This window comes from Hirundo rustica, chromosome 6 (genome assembly GCF_015227805.2).
Source record: "Hirundo rustica isolate bHirRus1 chromosome 6, bHirRus1.pri.v3, whole genome shotgun sequence".
Taxonomy (NCBI): Eukaryota; Metazoa; Chordata; class Aves; order Passeriformes; family Hirundinidae; genus Hirundo; species Hirundo rustica.
Genome location: NC_053455.1, coordinates 59,748,689 through 59,768,255, shown reverse-complemented (window position 1 = coordinate 59,768,255; position 19,567 = coordinate 59,748,689). Strand labels below are relative to the sequence as shown.

Genomic DNA, 19,567 nt, shown 5'->3' with positions numbered 1-19,567 from the left:
GATTTTTCATTCAATTTATTTCAGAAATAAAAGAAGACAACAACATGAATCACTTAGCAGACACAACCAAAATCAGATCAGGACTTGTTTACTCTTTGCCAAAACTCGTTAAGATTCTCTGTTCCAGCATAATACATTCTCATCCAATCATGTAATCCCACCTGTCTGATCAGTTAAAAAACCAATGGAATCCCAGAATACAACAGGTTATGAGTTCCTATTATTTTACTCCACCTCTACCCCAGCTAATTTTTCACAATAGGTTGGTACATAAATGAATTTTATGTATTTTATTTGCAGAGCAAGTAACATTCTCCAAAACTTTAACAGAACAGCATTTTAGTATCTACTCTTCTTTACTTGCCACCATTCCTGGGAATTCACACTTAAATCAAGTAGTCAAAATACAACTCAAGGCAGACCCAGAAATGCAGTGATTATTGACAAATGGCCCCCAAACTGCCATGATTTGAATTTTTCACATTTGCCTGAGTTAAGAGCAGTAGCTGGGTTCTGAAATGCTTTGCATTCAGCTTGGACAACAGTTGTCCTGTAACTGGGGTGTCCCAATTTTTTTGCACAATTTAAATAAACTGCAGATGCTGAGTAACATTACAACATGCCTCAAATCAGGTCTTAGACGTGTTTTCTGGGTATCTACACTCATACAAAAATGCTGCTTTAATTAAAGGATCACCCTGAAAGTTAGCCCTGGCTTGATCATGAAATAGCAAAAGCAGATTACTGCAGTAAAATAACAATTTCAGCAACCACTGGGAATAGTTTCGGAAGTTCTTGAATTTCAATATTCATGCATTTGAAGGTTTATTTTTCAAGCATTTGGCATGTTAATATTTTTCTATTTAAATTCTTACAGATTAGAAAGAACAATTTACTCTCCTATCCCTGAAAGGGCTGTAAGGTGTATTCAAATTAGTTGAACAGTGCACAGCATAAGAAAGCATCTTTTGCCACCTCCCTTATGTCAGTTCTAGTCCAACACCGCATTAGTAAGCAAAGATTATCTTAAAATATATATTGAGAATACAATTGAACTATATTTAGATTAAATGAGACATACCAACATTTTACTCAAACTACTGGGTATCATTTTACTTCTGCAAGGCCAAAAATGAAATTTGAGGGATGGGTTTACAAATACAGACAGATTAAAAATACTGAGCAGCATCAACTTTTTCACAAGTTTCTCCATGAGGGCAATCACAGTGTCCTTATAGAAATTCGACTGTGTGATTTAGCCAGGAAAGTTGTACAACAACAAAAAAAAATGAAGTGGTGTTTTGATTAAATTTCTGTTTGCTCCTAGAAACTAAGACAATTTCTCCTCATGAGTTGTTTAAAAATCCCGTAAGTTATCATCAAGCAGTAAAGCACTAGTGTTGAAAGGCACTAGGATGGGAGCTTGTGTTACCTGGTTTCCAGTACAGACAGCACTTGAGAGCTCAGTAAATCACACCTGTGAAACACTCCTGTGCTTGGGCCCAAGTCTGCTACATTCATTGAAGCGTTGGACACATTCTTGTGCAGCTGGAAGGACGCAAAATTCAGAGCAGATCTCTTCAGACTTACAGGTTGGATCTTTCCTTGACAGACACACGAGTTGTGGACTGGATGTATGTTCTAATTACATCCTGAAAACAAAGCAACAGAAAAACGTTCCATTTAAAGTAGAGAACTGAAGGAAAAAATTGAATCAGCTGAGTTGTTGCTCTTTGGAGCAAGCACTGAGCCCAAGAAAAAAGGTTTCATTACCATCACAAAGAGTGGGTAACCAACTTGAACACATTGTATATGATGTAGTTACCTTCCAGAAACCCAACAAACCCCAGCTGAAACGAAGTCTTTGTACATCACCAGTTAATCAACATTAAACTGTTATTAGAGTGATGTCTCCTTATTTTGCAATTCTGCAAGCACTGACTTCTGGCCTTTAAGTCATACAGGAATCCAGATTAATTTCTCATTTCATTGGATTTACAAAATAATTCACAGCCAGTCAAAATGCAGCTACAAACATCATTACCATACCTTTTTCCCACCCTCAGCATTGTGTTTGTCCAGCAAAGCCTGGATACAGGCTCCATATTTAGGATGAACATCAGTGAAGTTTTTCACCTGCGCAGGAAGACAAAACAGAAAAGACAACAAGAATTTTTTTCCTCTATTTCAAAAGTATTCTTTACCACATTTCCTGGGCTAGAAGCAGTAGGTATCATAAGGAAGTTTAATTCTGCTCAGTTGTAAACAAGATATGAACATCTTAAAACACTATTTCTGTGGTCCCACACAGAGCTCATTCCCAATTTAAACAAAGTTGCCCTGGGAAGGGTCCAATCCCTCCTTGGCCCTCACTGCCTTCCTGTTTAGAGCAAAAACTTACTCTGGCAGTCATCTGACTTTTGAAACACCAAGCTAAACACATGTTCAACATCTATCCCATTCTTCCCCCCATGGAAAAAGTTACTTTAACATGTTATATATTGGTATTATATTGTGTAAATAGGCACAGTATTTAATTCCTGAGTAAGAAAAAAACCAACCCAGCCTTTTCAGAGAATCTTCCTTTCCAGAAGCCATTAAGATGACATTACTAGACTGGTAGGAAACCTGGAATAAGCCCCAGAGAGGGCACTTACAGCTCGTTTCTGAATGAAGAGTTGGGCATCCTTCAGATTATCTGCAATGTTTTTACACAGCCTCTGGCGCTCTTCCTCGTTCAGCACTTTGAGGTAGAATTCCCGCACCTGGCCATTGGAAAAAAAGGTTTATTTTGATATTCTCAAAAGTGAGTAAGAACATCTTTCGCTTCCTAGTCAAGCAACACTTAAAATACTCAAAATGTTTAAAAGGCAGCTGATCTGTGAGGGTTCTTCTTTGGCAAACAACTCCTTCTCCAGACACTAACGGCAAGAAGACAAGCCAGAGCCTCTACACAACAATGCCCAAAATCTGAATTTCAGATTCTGTGAGAACTCACACTAATACACACCCCACACACTCCCCACTTGTGCCAAGCAGCACAAAGCCTTTCCACATCCCCACCTGGGTCACATTGTCCTCATTGGCACTGTTGAAGCGTTGCACGTCCCCTGAAGCAAACATGCGGCTCTCCTTGAGCTGGGGCTGATCCTCAGGACCAGTGAAGCTGTTTGGGTAATAATTTGGGGCACCACCTGGGGGAAAAAAAAAAAATCCCAAACCAAATCAATCAGATGGCAGCACTTTCAACTTAAGCCAGAAGATGTTATTTGCTTGGAGGAATCTAAATCAATTATTCAGTTTCAAATAGTTTTATTAAAAACAGCTGACAGCATTTTTATGTCAACACCTTCAAACCAGTTCTTAACAGCACCTGCTACATCAATAATTTCCACAGCTTTTTTTCAGGGAATGTTGGTGTGACTCAAAAGTAAGAAAACCTGGCCACTCTCACAACAGTATTTCTCAATTATAACAGACAGTCACGGTTGAAGTCTAAGACAGCACAAAAACACAGTCATTTACATATGTGAATTACGACAATGCTTCCCTGTGTATTTTAAACACATAATGAACTTAGAGAACGGCATAAAAATGAACTCATTATCTGTTCTGGGACGAGAGCAGCTGTCCTCAAGTTCCTGTTTTTCAAATATTTCCCTCTCCTCCCTCAGAAAGTGTCTGAAATCATAGCCCTGAGGAACACATATTTTGGCATGAGCCACAGCTTAAGTACATCCTTGTTTACTCTCAGGTGGAAAACAGCCACTATTGGGCAAACCCTGACAGAACAGAAGCTGCTCCACAGAGGAGAAGTTACAGCTCTACTCTTGGCATTTTCACTTTTGTCTTTCACAATGTCTCAGAAATCTGAAAGCAAAGCAGTTTAGTGGACTAAGCATATCCAAGTCAGTCTTTAAAACCTGACTGCCTCTATTCTCCCACAAACTCCTTTTCTGCTAAAGGCCTTTTTGTTAAGTTTTAAACACATCCTAAGCTTCACTTGGTTTTTATACTTTTAAACAAACTCCTCATCCTGTACCCAAATATCCCAAGCCTCCTGTATTGGATTTATAGAGAAGATTTACGTGCATTCAACACAAATATGTAAAGATAATAAACACGGATCTTAAGCCCCTGTGAACTGAAGAGAATGCTGCAGCCCATGCTTAAGTATCATTATATTGAAAGCTGTTTTCCTGACTACCTTGGTTGTCAGTAACAGTCATTGGCCCATCCCTCTGGTAGTTGGCCACCCTGGCTCTGAAGGGACAATTCACAGGGATCTGGAGATAGTTGGGGCCCAGGCGGTGTCTGTGGGTGTCGGGATAAGAGAAGAGGCGTCCCTGAAACATTGATCACAAACCACCATTAACCACCACCTGTAAAAGACTGAGGCATGTCAGCTCAAAGCTTTCATAAGCAGCAAAGTAACCAATGCTCCTCGGGTCAAACCTCCTGTTTACCTGCAGCATTTTGTCAGGGCTGGGCTCAATTCCAGGGGGCATGTTGCTAGGGTCAAAAGCCAACTGTTCCACCTCTGCAAAGTAGTTGACAGGATTCCTGTTCAGGACCAGCTTTCCCACAGGGATGAGAGGGTAGTCACCATGAGGCCAGACCTATAAGACACAACACACATCCAGTAAAATCAACATCATTACAGTATTATGCAGCTTAATTACCAAGCAGAATTCACCTGATTTAAGTCTAGATTAAGAAAACACATTACTGAGTTTCTGTTCTCCTAACAAACACTGAGGGACTTCTTATTTTAAGAAGCCTTTTGCAATTAATGCAGAGTATTAATGCAACTTATTTCATCATCCCAGCATAATCTCAGCACTTGAGTACCTGAACAAAATACCCGCAGGCCCTTGAAAAGCTGCCTAGGGAAGCAGTGTGTGGGTGGAACTGGTGGCACAAATGTTTTCAGCTCCTTCAAAATGCTTAACTGGCCTTTTCTTTGCCATCTGAGCTGCACTTTTAAGTTCAAAGGTCTTTAGCCACCTAGGGAGAGCAGTGTTAGAGGTAAAAAAATAGTTTATGCAACACAAGTTTATGAGGGCATCTTTCACTGAGGCATTTCTAAGAGCAGCAGCTGGAAGTGGGACAAAGTGAGACCAGCAAGGCTCAGGGTGTGACTCTGATCTGAGATCAAACTTCTGAAGTGCCATGGGCTCTACAGGCCTGGAATCAAGCCCTATCCATACTTCCCTGAGGAAGAGTAACATCAGATATAACACACCTACAGCTTCACCTCCAGAATTTCTGGCTCATCACGGCTCTACAATAGAGGATACACTTCAAAACTACCTAAAACTGAATATTCCCAGCAGTATCAGACATACCTTAGTCACATCAAAAGGATTAAATGGGAACTTCTCTGCTTCTTCAAAGGTCATAACCTGAATGTAGAAGGACCATGAAGGGTAGTTCCCCTTGGCAATGGCATTATAAAGGTCCCGTATGGCATAATCAGGATCGGTAGAAGCCAATCTTCCTGCTTCCTCCACAGAAAGGTTTTTGATGCCCTGGTCAGTCTAAAAGCAACAAAAGCACCAGTTACAGCATGCCTAAAGTAATACAGAGATCATTCATCAGAATGGATTCTAACAAGATTTATAATCCAAGAATGAGATTGTCTAAGTTCTAACTGCCGACAACTTAACTTTCAATTCATAGGACATTCAACAGCTGCCTTCCAGATAAAAATCAGTTCACTGATGGCACTCCATTAACAAGAGACAGATGCCCAAAGAAGAGTTTCTTACAGTCTAGTAAACGATTACTGTGTTAGCAAGAAGAAAGATGCCTCTCCTATTGGTTAAAGGTATGAAACTGACATTAAACAAGGACTCCACACACTTTTGATCCTGAATTAAACTTGAAAAGTCACACGTTTTTATGGCTGTTATCTAATATGATGTATAGTTCCAACTAAAAAAAACCCAAAAAATCAATACCTTGGCATGGAATTTGCAGTAAACCGCCCTTCCATCAGCATTAACCAGTTTGAAGGTGTGTGATCCATATCCATTCATGTGGCGATGGCCATCAGGAATGCCACGATCACTGAACAGGAAAGACACCTGAAGAGGAGGATCAAACACTATTAATGGGTTCAGCACATCGAGGAGAAAGTCTTCACGCCAGACTAAGTTTGTTTATTGTGTTAATCTGCATGCTATATTAATGTTGTTAGGAATTCCCTGAGGAATTTCTGCTCTAGGTGTTAATGAAATAAAACTGACTCCCCCTCTAAGCACAGGTAAGTGTGGATAATTTAAAATCATATTTAAATAAAATATGAATAAGACTACATAAACTTCTCAATCAAACATGGAAAACAGATAGTTCTATTTTCTGCTGTCATAGCATGATTTTCTTAGTCATACAAAATAAAGTCACGGGAGAAGCTTACTTGATGCAAAGACTCAGGTCGTAAACTCCAGAAGTCCCACACCATGTCTGGATCCTTCAGATGAGTCTGAGGGTTCCTCTTTTGGCTATGGATGAAGGATGGAAACTAATTTGTCCAGAAATGGAGGAGGTAAAAAGAGAAAAAAAAAAAAGGAATTAAAGACAAAGCTGTAAGATCACTGGAAAAAAAACAAAAAACACTTCAACCACCGCACCCTTCCTACAAACAAATTAATTCACAGACCAGTAAAATTAGTGTAACATCAAACATTCACAATTAGAATAAACAGAGATAAAGAATGCTTTCATTTTGTGGTTGATAAGGCGAGAGATAAAACTGTTCAGATTTGTATATCTGTGTTTATGAGACTCAAAAATGAATACAGAGATACTGTGAAATATCTGTGCTGAACTCCTGCACTCAAGGAAAGGCCCTCTACTAACCGCTGTCAAGCTTATGACAAAAGACCAGAAAAGCCTGATTTAATAAAAAGAAATGGCAAGAAGCTTTTGAAGGGAAAAGTTCAAGTGAAAAGTATGAAACCACATAAGTTATCAAGTTTTAGTTCTTTATTTACTTCAGTTTCTGAACATCTTTCTAAGTAAAAAATGTTCAGACAATCTGACAACCAATCAAGTTTAAGTGTGCCAAAGCAGCAGCTTTTGTTTCTGAGAGAAGCCAGAACAAGAGGTGAATGAACTTTTGGGCTCTCTCACTAAGTACCCTCACCTTTTGTGCTTACTCACCAAAATTGCATCCCGAATAAAGAAGATGGGAGTGTTGTTTCCCACAAGATCCCAATTCCCTTCCTCCGTGTAGAATTTCATGGCAAAGCCTCGGGGGTCACGAACTGTATCAGCTGAGCCAGATTCTCCAGCTTGAAGAAATACATGAACACACAGAAGTGTTAGGATAGGAAATGCATATAAATATGACTTGAAAATAGACCATAAAATCCTAAAAGGGCAGGGTTGATTGCATTTTCTAAACCAAGGAATTTTAGGAACATTTTCAACAATGCTTCAGGCACTGTCAGTTTTCAAAGGGCGAAGCCAGCAAACATTCAGGCCACAGTTAAAAGGAGGACAAAACAAGTATATCCACCTGAACCAATTAAGAGTGGAATTTACATTATCACTAAGAGAGACATCATCAGATTTTAAGGCTGAATCATCTAAACCCACATTTGTTTCTGTGCACCAAATCCCAGCGGGAAAGCTCTCATCTGGAAGGTAGCAATCTAACCAGCGTGCCTAATAAAAAACTATGGAAGAGCTGTAATCCTTTTAATTCATCCTGCCTCAGCCAGGATGGGATTTTCAATGGGAATTTCGACCAGAGCACAAGTGCTTAGCACAACACCTGAGCAGAAGTGTTCCAGAAGTGCTCAGAACAGCTAACGCTGAATTGTGATGAAATCAGGAGGACGCTTATTCTCTCATTAAAAACTTTGTGTATTCCAGAACAGCAGGGAGGAAACGTGCCCAAACAGGGCAGGCGAAGGGAAGGGAAGGATGCAACAACCCGCTCCAGCAGCAGTCCGTATTTCAAACTCAACTCCACGTTCTTACCTTGTACAACACTCAGGACACCCTAAATCCTAAGGGATTTAACACAGGAAACAGCCAATAGGCCAAAGCCAGCAGCTCCCTGAGCCTTGCTAAACTACTTTATTCTCTCCAATACTTCCAGAACTGAGTCCTCATTAGGATTTCTTCTCTTTTAAATACATCCACATCATGAATTCTCTATCGGACAAACTATTGATCACAATTAGCTTCAATAATAGCATTTAAGATTTTGCTAGTTTGTGCATTCCAATCTTTAAGAAATCAGGGTTTGTTTATGGAAGATTGTTTATTTTTCTTTGCCCGGTATTTAGTTTACATCATTCATCCCCAAAACACTCCTGCAGCGTAAAAGAGATCATAGGTATTTAACTTGCAAGTGTTGATTGTGATCCAACCAGAAACAAAGCAAGCTTTCTGTCACATAAAAACAGCTCGGGCTGCCCTCCCTCCCAAATTTTGGACAGGAAAAGTGTCTCCAGAGAGCTCTGGCAGAAAGGGGAAAAAGCTGCTTAAGGTTTTCCATGTAAGTGAATTTTAGAGAAGATGAACCGGCAGAAGAAAGCATTGCAAACACCCTTAAGTGCCCCACAATGCAAACGCTGCTCTCAGGGCACACATGTAAAAAGAAACAAAGTGAATTTAAAGCCTTACCAACAGTGGAGAAGCGGATGGCAAGCGGAGTCCTTTTCCCAATTTGCTCAAACACTTTTGCCTTGCAATACTCAGTGATATCATGAGTGACTTCAAAATAGCCAAAGGCTCCTGAAGAACAGCAAGTTCAAAATATCAGATCTAGGTGCCTTCCTTCCACTCACTGCTTGTTTGTTGTTAACATATAACTTTAAGTCAAAGGGGAACATAGAAGTACACCGGTTTAAACAATGCTCTAAACACTCAATTTACTTTCACAAAATGAAACTGATTTAACTCAAACTACTTGCTCATTCTCTCCTCCCTAACTGACTTTCAGCAGCTCCTAGCAGCAGCACAGAAGATGCTCCTCTGCCAAGATCTGTGTATTTATCTGGGAGCAAGGCAGCTATTTTTTTAATCCTGCTATGAGTTGCAGAACTTTTGGTGCACCTGTAAGCTGGGTGAGGCAACAGAACCCTTCCCACCCCCACAGAGGAACTTTTCCCATGTACAGTCACATTTTAAACACAGCCCCATGTTTGCTGTTTGCTCCTAGGGCAATGCATGAAAAAAATCTAGGTACTAATTCTACCTTACTAAGACCAATAATATTTTTTTAAAGGTTTAGGTTTTTTAAATTTAAATATTAGATGAGTAGCTTGCTTTGGCAGGCATACATTAGAAGACAAAGCCAAATTCTCTAGTAAGTAACATGCAAACAACTTTAAATAGAAATGGGGAGGAACAGACAAAAGAAGCAGAGACTACAGGAAATACAGTAAAAATTAAAGGACTATAACCACATTTGCTCTCATTGTTGTAAGTAATTTTTCAGTGCTACAAATTTTGGCACTGAGTTCTTTTAAACCAGGCCTTATCACTGTTGTTTATATAGATTTTTTATAGCTAGTAACACTGAACTACAAATAACAATGTAACTTACGTGTCACAATCTCCACGTTAACTCAACAGCTCTTTTTTTAATGCTACACAGAGAAAAGATGTGATTTTAAACATACCTGCCCCTTTTGCATGCACAACCCTCTCAGGAATCCTCTCTCTGTCAAAGTGAGCCATCTCATCAGTGAAAACAACATCTTGGACAAGGAGAGGCCCACGTGGCCCCACTGTCAGGATATTCAGCTTGTCCCCAATGGGGTTCCCAGCGCCCGTAGTCAGGACATCTGGTTTCTGGAAGCAAGAGAAAGTCACTGCCAACACCAGAAATTAAAAACCCTCTGGATCTGAGCCACACAACGTGCATGACTGTTCAACCATGACAAGTCACAGAACGCATCAACAAGAAGTGGCAAAATGACTTCAGGTTCCGGAACATTACAGATGTTTACAGAACATACAGATGTTTACCTAAATCACAAAGCTAAGTTTTAGGACAATTTAAGAAGGGGAGTTGAAGTCATGTAAAATCCAGGAATGTTTTCCATGGTTCACAAATGTTTCTTCTCAAGACTACTGATCTTGCTTCAAGAAAAATATGAGAGGGGGGAAAAAAAAACTAAACCAGGAGCAGCTGCTGGAAAATAAGGGAGAAAGGAGAACAAGAAGGTAATGTCAGTACAGGGGTAGAGACGTAAGGAAAGAGCTACAGCCAGACCAAAAGGGGGCTTCCACGATTAGTGTTGGCCTGGAAGAGTTATGGAAAATAATTGAAGTAGGAACACCTGAGAAATCATCATTTTAGACTCCTGGCACATGGAAGGACTAAGATTAACACAAGCCCTAAGAAGTTCTATAGCCAGGAAATGTCCTACAACTTCAAGAAACACCTGCACTAGAACTGAGTGTACTCCTGATTTCTCATAAAAAGATTTCAGCAGAAAAGTCTTTATCTGATCACATGCGGGGTTATACCCTCCTCTAAGGCAATATTCGTACTTTAGTGGGTCCTGTAGAAAATGCAGTGAGAAAGATACATCAGCTCCAGAGACCTGATGGTCACAGTTCTCAGTTTTTCCTGGAGTACGTTTCTTGTTAGGAGCCTTGTAAAGGACTTAGAAGGACAGGAAAACAAATAAGGTCAAAGGAAAAAAATAAAGCAAATAAAGACAAAATTTGCAACAGGATGAGCTCAAATAGCAGTCTCAGATTATGACCAGCTAACAATAAATCCATCACGTTGCACTGAAGTGTCATAATTCCATATGGGCTCTCCATTCACACCTGAACCACGCCAGCACAAACTCCCTCAAGCCCCTCCTGACCAGCTGTCCTCCTTCTAAAGTTCTATAAATGAAAAGGGATGGTGGAGTGAAGGAAGAAGCAAGTCTTGATGAGAAAAGCATTCACGATTCTAACAGCAGCTTCATGGGGTTCCAATTCTTACCCTAAGCTCTGCTTTAAGGGGGTTAATTACTGCAAACGGACAAAATTCCCACCTGACAGAAGACTTTTTTCCCCCCAAAAGGCAACCCACAAAGGCAAGAAAGAACAATTACTCATATCCACGCCCAGAGCAGAGAAGCAGAGAACGCAGGGAGTTCCAGAAACCCTTGTTTCACTCAGGTCCAGGAATAACCACATAAAAGACATTTGACAGGATAAGTGCATTTCCACTGTGTTCCTACTAATGTGCAGCACACGCTACTCCAGCTGGCTTGAATTCCCAAAATATCCACATTCTTTATTCTTCCTTCACCACTTGATTAGCATAAAGCTTTAAGCATAAACCCAACTCCTCTGGGATGCCTGGAATCCTCACCTACACTGAAAGCTGCACAAACATTTTAAAAGACAATATGTAACTGGTTACAAACATAAACATGTCCAGAAACTTACAGGAAAGTTAAATAAAGGTAAGATAGTATTTCAAGTCAAAGGAGCATCTGCTTAAATCAAAAGGTTATAGTTTGTCATGGGAAATATGCATGAATAGAAATGGTTCTCAGTATATTTTCCACTGCTTATTTGTTACAGGCAAGACTATTCTATAACGCCAATATTTAAGGCCACCAGAAGCAGTTGCTAAAACCACAACTTTCTGACATTAAGGCTATTAAAAAAAAAAAAATAAATAGCAGCTTTGTGGCTGTACAGTCCTCTTTGTGTAGGCAGACTTTCTAGTGGTCACGTTAGAAGTAAAGAATATTCATTTCTTTGGTGGAAGGAGATTTTCCCTTTCGTTTCAGGAGAATGTTACATGGGGCACACAAAGTAAGTTCCAGAGAGGAAAAAAACCCCACACCATCGTTTAAAGAACTCTCATACTACTTTTGGACCTGAGTTTGTTTGATGCCTGTGTTTTCATCGGGTTGGGAGCTGCACACAGCCCAAACCTTGATAGGTAAGAACTTTTAAATCTGCATTTCATTACAGCACTAACCTGCCATGACAAAAAGAAGGGAAGCAAAGCCAGGAGAATTTTAGTCACTGCTGGGATAAACAGCACACATCAAAGTACACACTCACAGGCATTACTGATACTTTGTACCTTATACAACTCACTTTAAAATTCTAATAAGTCTTCCCTACCTTCTATCTTAAAGTCTCATGACTCCTTATGCAACACAGACTCTGGGTTGCCTCCCAATCTCCAAATTAACCTTGGCCTCTTTACAAATGCTGCTTTGCCACAGAAAAACCGACATCCCTACAAAAAGAATTACTCATGGATAAAAAAGGAACTATTATGACACACGCTAGGATATGATGGACTCACAAGTCATCAGGTAGTTTTCACACTGTACCTTTGAGAACCAAGAAAAAAAATAAAATTAAGACAACTCCAATGGGAACGGAGCATCCACCCGCATCTTGCAAGATTGCGACTTGAAACCAGCGCAAAGTGTACTTAGCGGCAAATGCACATTTCTGTCGGAAACTACACGTGGAAACTGTCACAGTGATTTGATGAAGAAGGGAAGTGAACTCTTGCAACATTTACACATTAACCTAAATATCTGGGGTGTATTCTATGTCTTCAGATTACTGAATGCCACGCTATTGATTACATGCCCTTACGATTTCAGTCAACCACTTGTACCAATCCACTTGATAGAATGGTTTGGGTTGGAAGGGATCTTCAAGGTCATCGAATTCCACCTCCCTGCCGGGGGCAGGGACACCTTTGACTATCCCAGGTCGCTCCAAACCCTGTCCAACCTGGCTTTGGACCCTTTCAAGGATGAGGTAGCCATAGCTTCTCTGGGAAACCTGTGCCGAGGTCTCAGCACTCTCAGGGAAGAATTTCTTCCTTAAAAAATTCACTTCTGTCTGGTCAGCAAGTCCACGAAGAATATGCTGAGTTGGAAGGGATCAGCGAGTCCAATTCTTGGCCCTGCACACACTGAACGCGCTTTATCCTTTCTATTATTCCCTAATCACATTTTCACTGGGCTCTACCGCCGTGGCAGCAAACCGAAAAGCAAATTCCCGATTTAAGGCGGAAAACACGACCACCATCCCCGCCCGCGGTTCGGGCGCAGCGCAGCCCCAGCGCTGCCTGGAAGGAGCTGTCGGGGCCAGACAGCGCTGACCGCCCCCATCGCTCCGAGCCAGCTGGCAGCCTCCATCCCTCCCTGCCTCGCTGCTCCCGGGAACAGCTCCAAGCCGTGGGGGCGAGGCCAGGACGGGGCGAGGGCGCCTCGCCCTCCGCCGCTGCCCCGGGGACGTCCGTGCGCTCGGAGCACCGCATCCCGCGGAACCCCGCGGGGCTCCGGCGCCGGGGCTCCCCGCTCCCCAGGGCATGCAAGGCACGGGAGTACCGGGGAGCGGCCGCGCCCGGCGGGTACCTGCGAGCCCCGCTGGCTCTTCCACTGCTTCAGCTGGTCCGCGGCGTCGTCCCGCCCGTCGGCCATTTTGCAGTCTCCGGCGACCCCCGAGGCAGCAAGAGCGGCACTTAGAGGAGTGGCGGGGCGGTGTTCGCTCCGGGCGAGGAGGCAGCGGCGGGGAGGTCAGGCCGCGGCCGGGTCACGCTGTCACCCCGCGGGGACCCTCCGCCGCCACCGCGTCGCGTCCGCAGGACCCGCGGGTAGCGGGAGGCACCGCCGGTACAGCTCCGCTCCGGCTTGCGCCCGCCCCCGCTACCGCCTCGGCCAATAGGATCACGGCCAGCCGGCATCGCGAGTTCTGATTGGTCTAGAGCCACGTCAATCAGGCGCGCGGGGGCCCCGCCCGCTCCTCACGCTGTGTGGGGTCAGAGTCCCGTCTCGCTGTCGCGTCCCTTTGAAATTCCAAGGAAATTTACCAATATGGATTTTTCGGCTGTAATCCCCTTGTTGAGATGCCGGAGCTTTCTAAAGCTGCTGATGGAGGAGGCCTTTTTCGTTGGCAGGAGAAGTTACAGGTTCGGCACTGTGAAAACCGCACGTACTTAGGGAGTTTCTGAGGCAGGGTTCGTTTCAGCGGGGAAAAAATTTCTAAATTGCACAAAACCAAAGCGACCGGTGTATAACTATATACATTACATTAGTATATAACTGTACGGGCACATTCTCTTGTATTGGTGCCTGAAATGGGGTACAGGTGATTCACTAACTTTGGTCATGTGCTTGATAGTAAAGAGCATTTCTTTGGTGACTGGAATTTTCAACCTTAAAAAAACCACCCACTTCTGAGTTATGTGGTTATACTTACAAATTATGAGTAAATATGACAACAGTAGTTTTGATAATACTGAAGGTCCTTGGCTTGGTGCTTAATGTAATGTACTAAGGGTGATGAAAGTGGCAAAAAGCTGGTTATTTTTCCTATTTCTGAGGTAAAATCTTTGAACAACGCAAACAATCCATCTTAAACTCCTTATCTGCAAGATAATATCTACATTCTTTCTCTTAATAGATACAGAGAATTGTCTGACATGTTATTTCAAGTAGACAACTGCTTTATCTAGTATGTGTTATTATGGATTAGAGGATCAAAGCTCCCAAATTCAGGTCTGTACTGTACAGCAAATATCATTGCTTCAATTCCTTTTCTTCAGAATTCCTTTTTCCTGTTTCATCCTTTATTGGGACATTTCTTTCATGTCTTGAAGCCTCGTAATCTTTTCTGCTTCAACATGATAACATCATAAAGAAGGGCAAGGAAGATCACTTATGTTTCTCATATTTTTATGCAAAACATACATCAGCAGACTACACCTACCACGCCTAGGTTTAATATTAGGATTGCCCATATGATGTTTTTCTAAATCAATAATTGCTATTTCAGTTTGCTTAACCAGCAAATTGGGGGAAATGTGAACATTTCCATCAACAGTTAATATTTGCTTTTCCTTTAAAGTTTAACACTTTAAATTCTAAGCTGGCCAGCACATTTAGGTGAACTCGCTAGTCACAAATCTATTTCAATGCAAGAGTAACTTGCAAAAACTTCTCTTTACTTTTTTATGAACCCTTCTTATTTTGCGCTAGAGGAATGGATATGTGTGCACATGCCTACATGTATGCCTCCATAAAAACCAACCAAACAAACAGGAGATTAAATATTGGCTAAGAAAATATGCAAACTCCAAGCCAAAAGCCAGGGGAGAGCTGGTGGCAACACCAGTGGCACCTATTGCAAACAGTGTTTGCACTTGAGCTTAACTAAAACCCAGTGACTGCATTTCATGAGAGAGGTCACACGCAAAGCTCAAAGACACAAACACTTTTGTCTCTCATCTTGCTCTAATTTCATCTCTTTTCAGGAAGAAAAAGCGGTGAATGCTTTTTGGTTTGAATTCCACAAGTATATGGCTGTGGGTGTCTTCATTTATTTCCTTTTCCCCCCTCTCCTATCTTGATCTTTGCTTCCTGTGGTGCCTTATTTGCCTCCCGTTATATAGCTGCATTAAGTAAACAAACTTCAAACAATTCCAAATTAATCGTCTTTATTTACCTGGGGAGACTGGTTCTCGGCTGCCACATGACTTTCTGAGGCATGATCCAAACCACACTTCGCCCTTAATTAAGATTTGGGGAGATTAAAAGACAGAGCGCTTAGCATTTGTGTTTTGTTGTGTTTAAACACAAACTACAAGGTCAGTGTCACACACGATTGTGCTGTGAATAAAGTTTACACATAGCCCGGTGATTTACACCCAAGGGAAGGATCTAGAATTAGTTGAGTAGCAGGTCAATAGTGCCTTTTGCTTGCTAATTAAATTCCACAGGCACCCCAAGCTTTCATCCTACATCCATCAGCCCTCCCTGGCTGCCTCGGTCCTTGCTTCCTCTGTGATTATATCAGAGTTACAAATGTTCCCAAGCTCCCTACAACATCTGAACACTCTGGGTGCCTCTGCTGCCGAGTCAGAGCATTTAATTCCAGCACAGAGCATGTGGGACAAGATGACTTTTAAAATAAGAGAGCAGAAAAGACAAGCACAAGAGGGAGCATGCTCACTTCTTAATTAAACTGATTATTGATGAAAACACTTGTCACAGGATTGAGAGGCTTATTGACCCTTCTGCTAAAGGTGTTCAAACTTGGAGCCAGAGGATCCAAATTATGCATCTGGAGATGAGAGACTTGGATACATTTTCTACCCTGAGCCACAAGGAATAAGGTCAGAAAAAACATTAAAACTCTCATTCAGGCTCACATAATAAAAATATAATTGATATTACTGATACTGATACTATTCTCGGTCACAAATTTAGCTACTGCACATGGACCAGTTATGAAATAATACAATTAATCTATTCTCAAGACCTGAAGTTCTAATTTGCGTTTATAAATATCCAATATTTATATATTTGCAGTACCTCGGGAACATTTTCCACTCATCCTTCTGCTGTCATGCCTGGTGTAAACATCAGGGCACAGAAAAAAAAAAACATGGAAAGAGCAACAAAGAATAATAACGTGACAGAGGATTGAGGGGTAGGTATGGCAACTACAGACAGAAGTAGGTTGCTCGTCTATTTTGGAAAAAAGCAGAGATTTATGAATAGAACCAACAGACTAATGTCAGTTTAAATACAACAGACAGAACATTCTGTCTGTGTGCTGATTCCCAACACACACCCAGGGCAATTTTATATCTCCAGCTGGCAATTACACAGCCATGAAGTTCATGCTGTGGAAGGTCAGCCAACTTCTGTGTGACACGTGCTGAGGTGTTGGACACGGCCTGTGATGAGCAGAAGAGGTGGAATAAGAAACAGGTGATGATGAACCGGGGATCTCTGTATCTCTAAGATGGGTCTGAACACATTTTGCAGCTTTGATGATAAGTTTATCACTCAGTAACTTGCATTGTACGTGGTCTTTCTGTGTGTTCAGTCATCAGATCTAATGGAAAGCATGGAAAACACGGAAATATGTCTTCAGAAGAGGTGGGCTTTGAGGGATCACTGTGGGGGCACCAAGGTAAGGAGGCAGGAAGTAAAATCTGGCTTTTGTGGGAAATAGCACCCTGGACTGTCATTGGACAGAGTGAGATCCTGAGGTGCAGAGAAAATGTAAAAAAACCACATAGAATAGAATCAGGGAAAGGCAGATAGTAAACTTTACTTTCTGTTTTTCACCCTCCTCTGTTGCAGTTTCTAGGGCAAGGTCTCGATTTAAATTACTAGAAAAGTGTGTTAGGATATTAATAATTTATATGTTTCAAACATGTTTTTCTTTGCTTCTCTCACTCTCTGTAGATGAGAATGACTTCAGTGATTTTGGAGCAGTTGTCTTCAGCCTTTGAGGTTTGTGTGGGATTAGTAAATGACAGACCTAGTCCTTTTTAAATAAAAATACAGAATTTAATTAATCTATATTAATTGTTTCTAGTAATGTATTGCTTTTCTTAAACTACTCGTGATCACCATTATGAAGAAGTGTTTCATGTTTAGGGCTGGAAGGCCAGCTGCAATCTACTCCTTGAGATCAGTGAAGGAACAAAAATAGAGTAAGAAATGCAGCACTTTTCATGTAGCGGGGTATTCAGACATCTTTAGCATCCTGCATACCTCAGTTCTGCGGTTTTACTCCTCAAAATTACATCATTGAAATGATTTCACATCACAGACACACGATTTTCTTTTGTTAATGCAGATTTGATTTCCTTTCAAGTTAGAGCACCCACATGAATGTTTTTCTCCATTTGTTCTCTGTGTTATTAGCATCATTGTCTGAAGCTTCTACCCAGTGACAGTTCATAAATCCTCAGTTTTGGAACCTGATTTTGCCCATTAAAGCTTCATTCTCCTTTCAATAAGAAAAGATTTAAAGCTAAGCACAGCCGTATTTTGTTCTGTTGTTACAATCAGAAGCTCTTAAGCTTTTAAAATGGGTCAGCCCTCAGTATGACTTGGTCACATGTTCTTTAAATTAGTCAAGTGCTTAATTAGCATGCTGGATGTTTGCATGTATAAATATAGACGTTTGATCCAAGAGATACCTTGATACAATAGGTGTCATTTCATGTGTTCCAATTCCACAGAAAGAAGGGAGTCCTAAATGAATGGAGCTTGAATTTGTAGAAAATTAAAGGCAATTAAAAATGTTGTCTGCCCAGCAGGACTGGAAAATCAGACTATTATTTCGTTGCCAGGAGAAATCAGATACATGCCTTTGAAAATTTTGGAGGTATGTGTGTAGCTAAATGCATCAGCAGAGCTCTAGGCTGATACATAGAGATTATTGATTTAATTCACTAACAGCAGTGATGATGGATTTCAGCATGGCTCATACCTCAAATTTCAGTTAGTTTGGTTACTAAACAATGTTAAAATTTGTTCTTTACAGAAGTGGTGATTTCTGAATTTCCTTGTGAATATGGGATCATGGCGCTGAGTGGAAAATAAAATATCATCATAGGGAGCTTATGGGGAAAAACCAACAACAACAAACACAGCAGCCAGTGGAATGGCAACAAACCAGATGGATTTGTGGTAACCACAGCAAATACGGATGCTGGGAAACAAGAAAAGGCAAACAAACGGATTTGAGAGATACTGAGAAAGGAAATGTCTTTGAAACCAAGAGGAGCTAGAAATTCTCCAGACTTGATCTACCCACCAAGGCACAGCTGAGAAGTTTGAGTCAGGCACCCAGTGGTCTGTGGGTGTCCTGAGAAATGCTGGATTGATCCCTTTCTGTTTCAGTGAGCCGGGAAGATGGGACGCCCTGCAAGCGGAGGGACATCAAAGGCTCTTGCCAGGTGACAATGGTGGCAGGCACACGTGGCACTTGTGTGCCAGAGCATCAGCCAGCACTCCACAAGGGTAGTAATCCACTCTGCTGACTGGATGGGTCAGCTTCCCATGGAATTGCTGCAAATTCCCAGGGTAGAGACAGGCTGTGAGATCCCATTAAAATAGCATTTTCTAGGTGTTTATAATCCAAATACAGTTGAAAATGTTCTCTCTTTAATTTTTTTTTTTTTTTTTGTCCTGAAAATCCACACACAAACACACACTTTCATATATTTAAATTGATTCATTTTCAGTGTCTCTAGCTGGTGAATAGATGCTAAACATAACTGATTTTTTAAAGATAATTCCAATGAATTGTGAAATACAGGCAGTTTTAAGAATCTGCTTTATTCTAGGAGATGGATGTAGCTGTCTCTTGAGGTGTCGTGTTTAAGAGGAATAGCAACCATTGAGGCTTGTCCCTTGGCATAGTGGCAGAGAGCCCCGGGAATAATTAATCTTAGGACACTAGCACACTAATTAATATTGCTGGAATTGATAGGAACTTCAGTACCTTTGAAAATCTGTTTTTATTTTGATGTGAATATTTTAACCTTCTTTCTTCACTTGAAGTAGCTGCCATTCTCAGTTTTCCATCATAACAGGAGACTCTTAAGGATGGAAGAGCAGCAAGAAGTAAACCACATCTTCATTCTGACAACAAGAAAGGCTACAAAAAATCCTGGGGTTAGTGGGATATTAGATAAATATAAAATGACTCTTCCAGCCTGGACTAATTGCTCCAGCCCAGTGCCTGCCATCTGGCCACCAGTTTGCTGATGCCCTTTGCCCCAGCTCTCAGCATTTGAGTT

General features: G+C 41.4%; 1 protein-coding gene and 1 long non-coding RNA gene across 2 annotated transcripts; one reads left to right on the top strand and one right to left on the bottom strand.

The window, feature by feature from the left end:
- Positions 1-13,657, bottom strand: CAT (catalase). The gene is made up of 13 exons (XM_040066376.2): positions 13,374-13,657; positions 9,645-9,816; positions 8,644-8,754; positions 7,168-7,298; positions 6,422-6,526; positions 5,964-6,089; positions 5,349-5,540; positions 4,467-4,619; positions 4,208-4,346; positions 3,064-3,194; positions 2,658-2,765; positions 2,050-2,136; positions 1-1,652 (listed from the first exon to the last, which is right to left on the bottom strand). The coding sequence occupies exons 1-13, from the start codon at positions 13,437-13,439 to the stop codon at positions 1,587-1,589; spliced, it is 1,587 nt and encodes a 528-aa protein (XP_039922310.1). The 5' UTR covers positions 13,440-13,657; the 3' UTR covers positions 1-1,586.
- Positions 13,658-13,782: 125 nt separating this feature from the next.
- LOC120753818 (uncharacterized) lies at positions 13,783-18,885 on the top strand. Its single transcript, XR_005701237.1, has 4 exons — positions 13,783-13,927; positions 16,852-16,938; positions 17,217-17,264; positions 18,307-18,885. It is a non-coding gene; the product is annotated as an uncharacterized LOC120753818 (long non-coding RNA).
- The last annotated feature ends 682 nt before the right edge of the window (positions 18,886-19,567 follow it).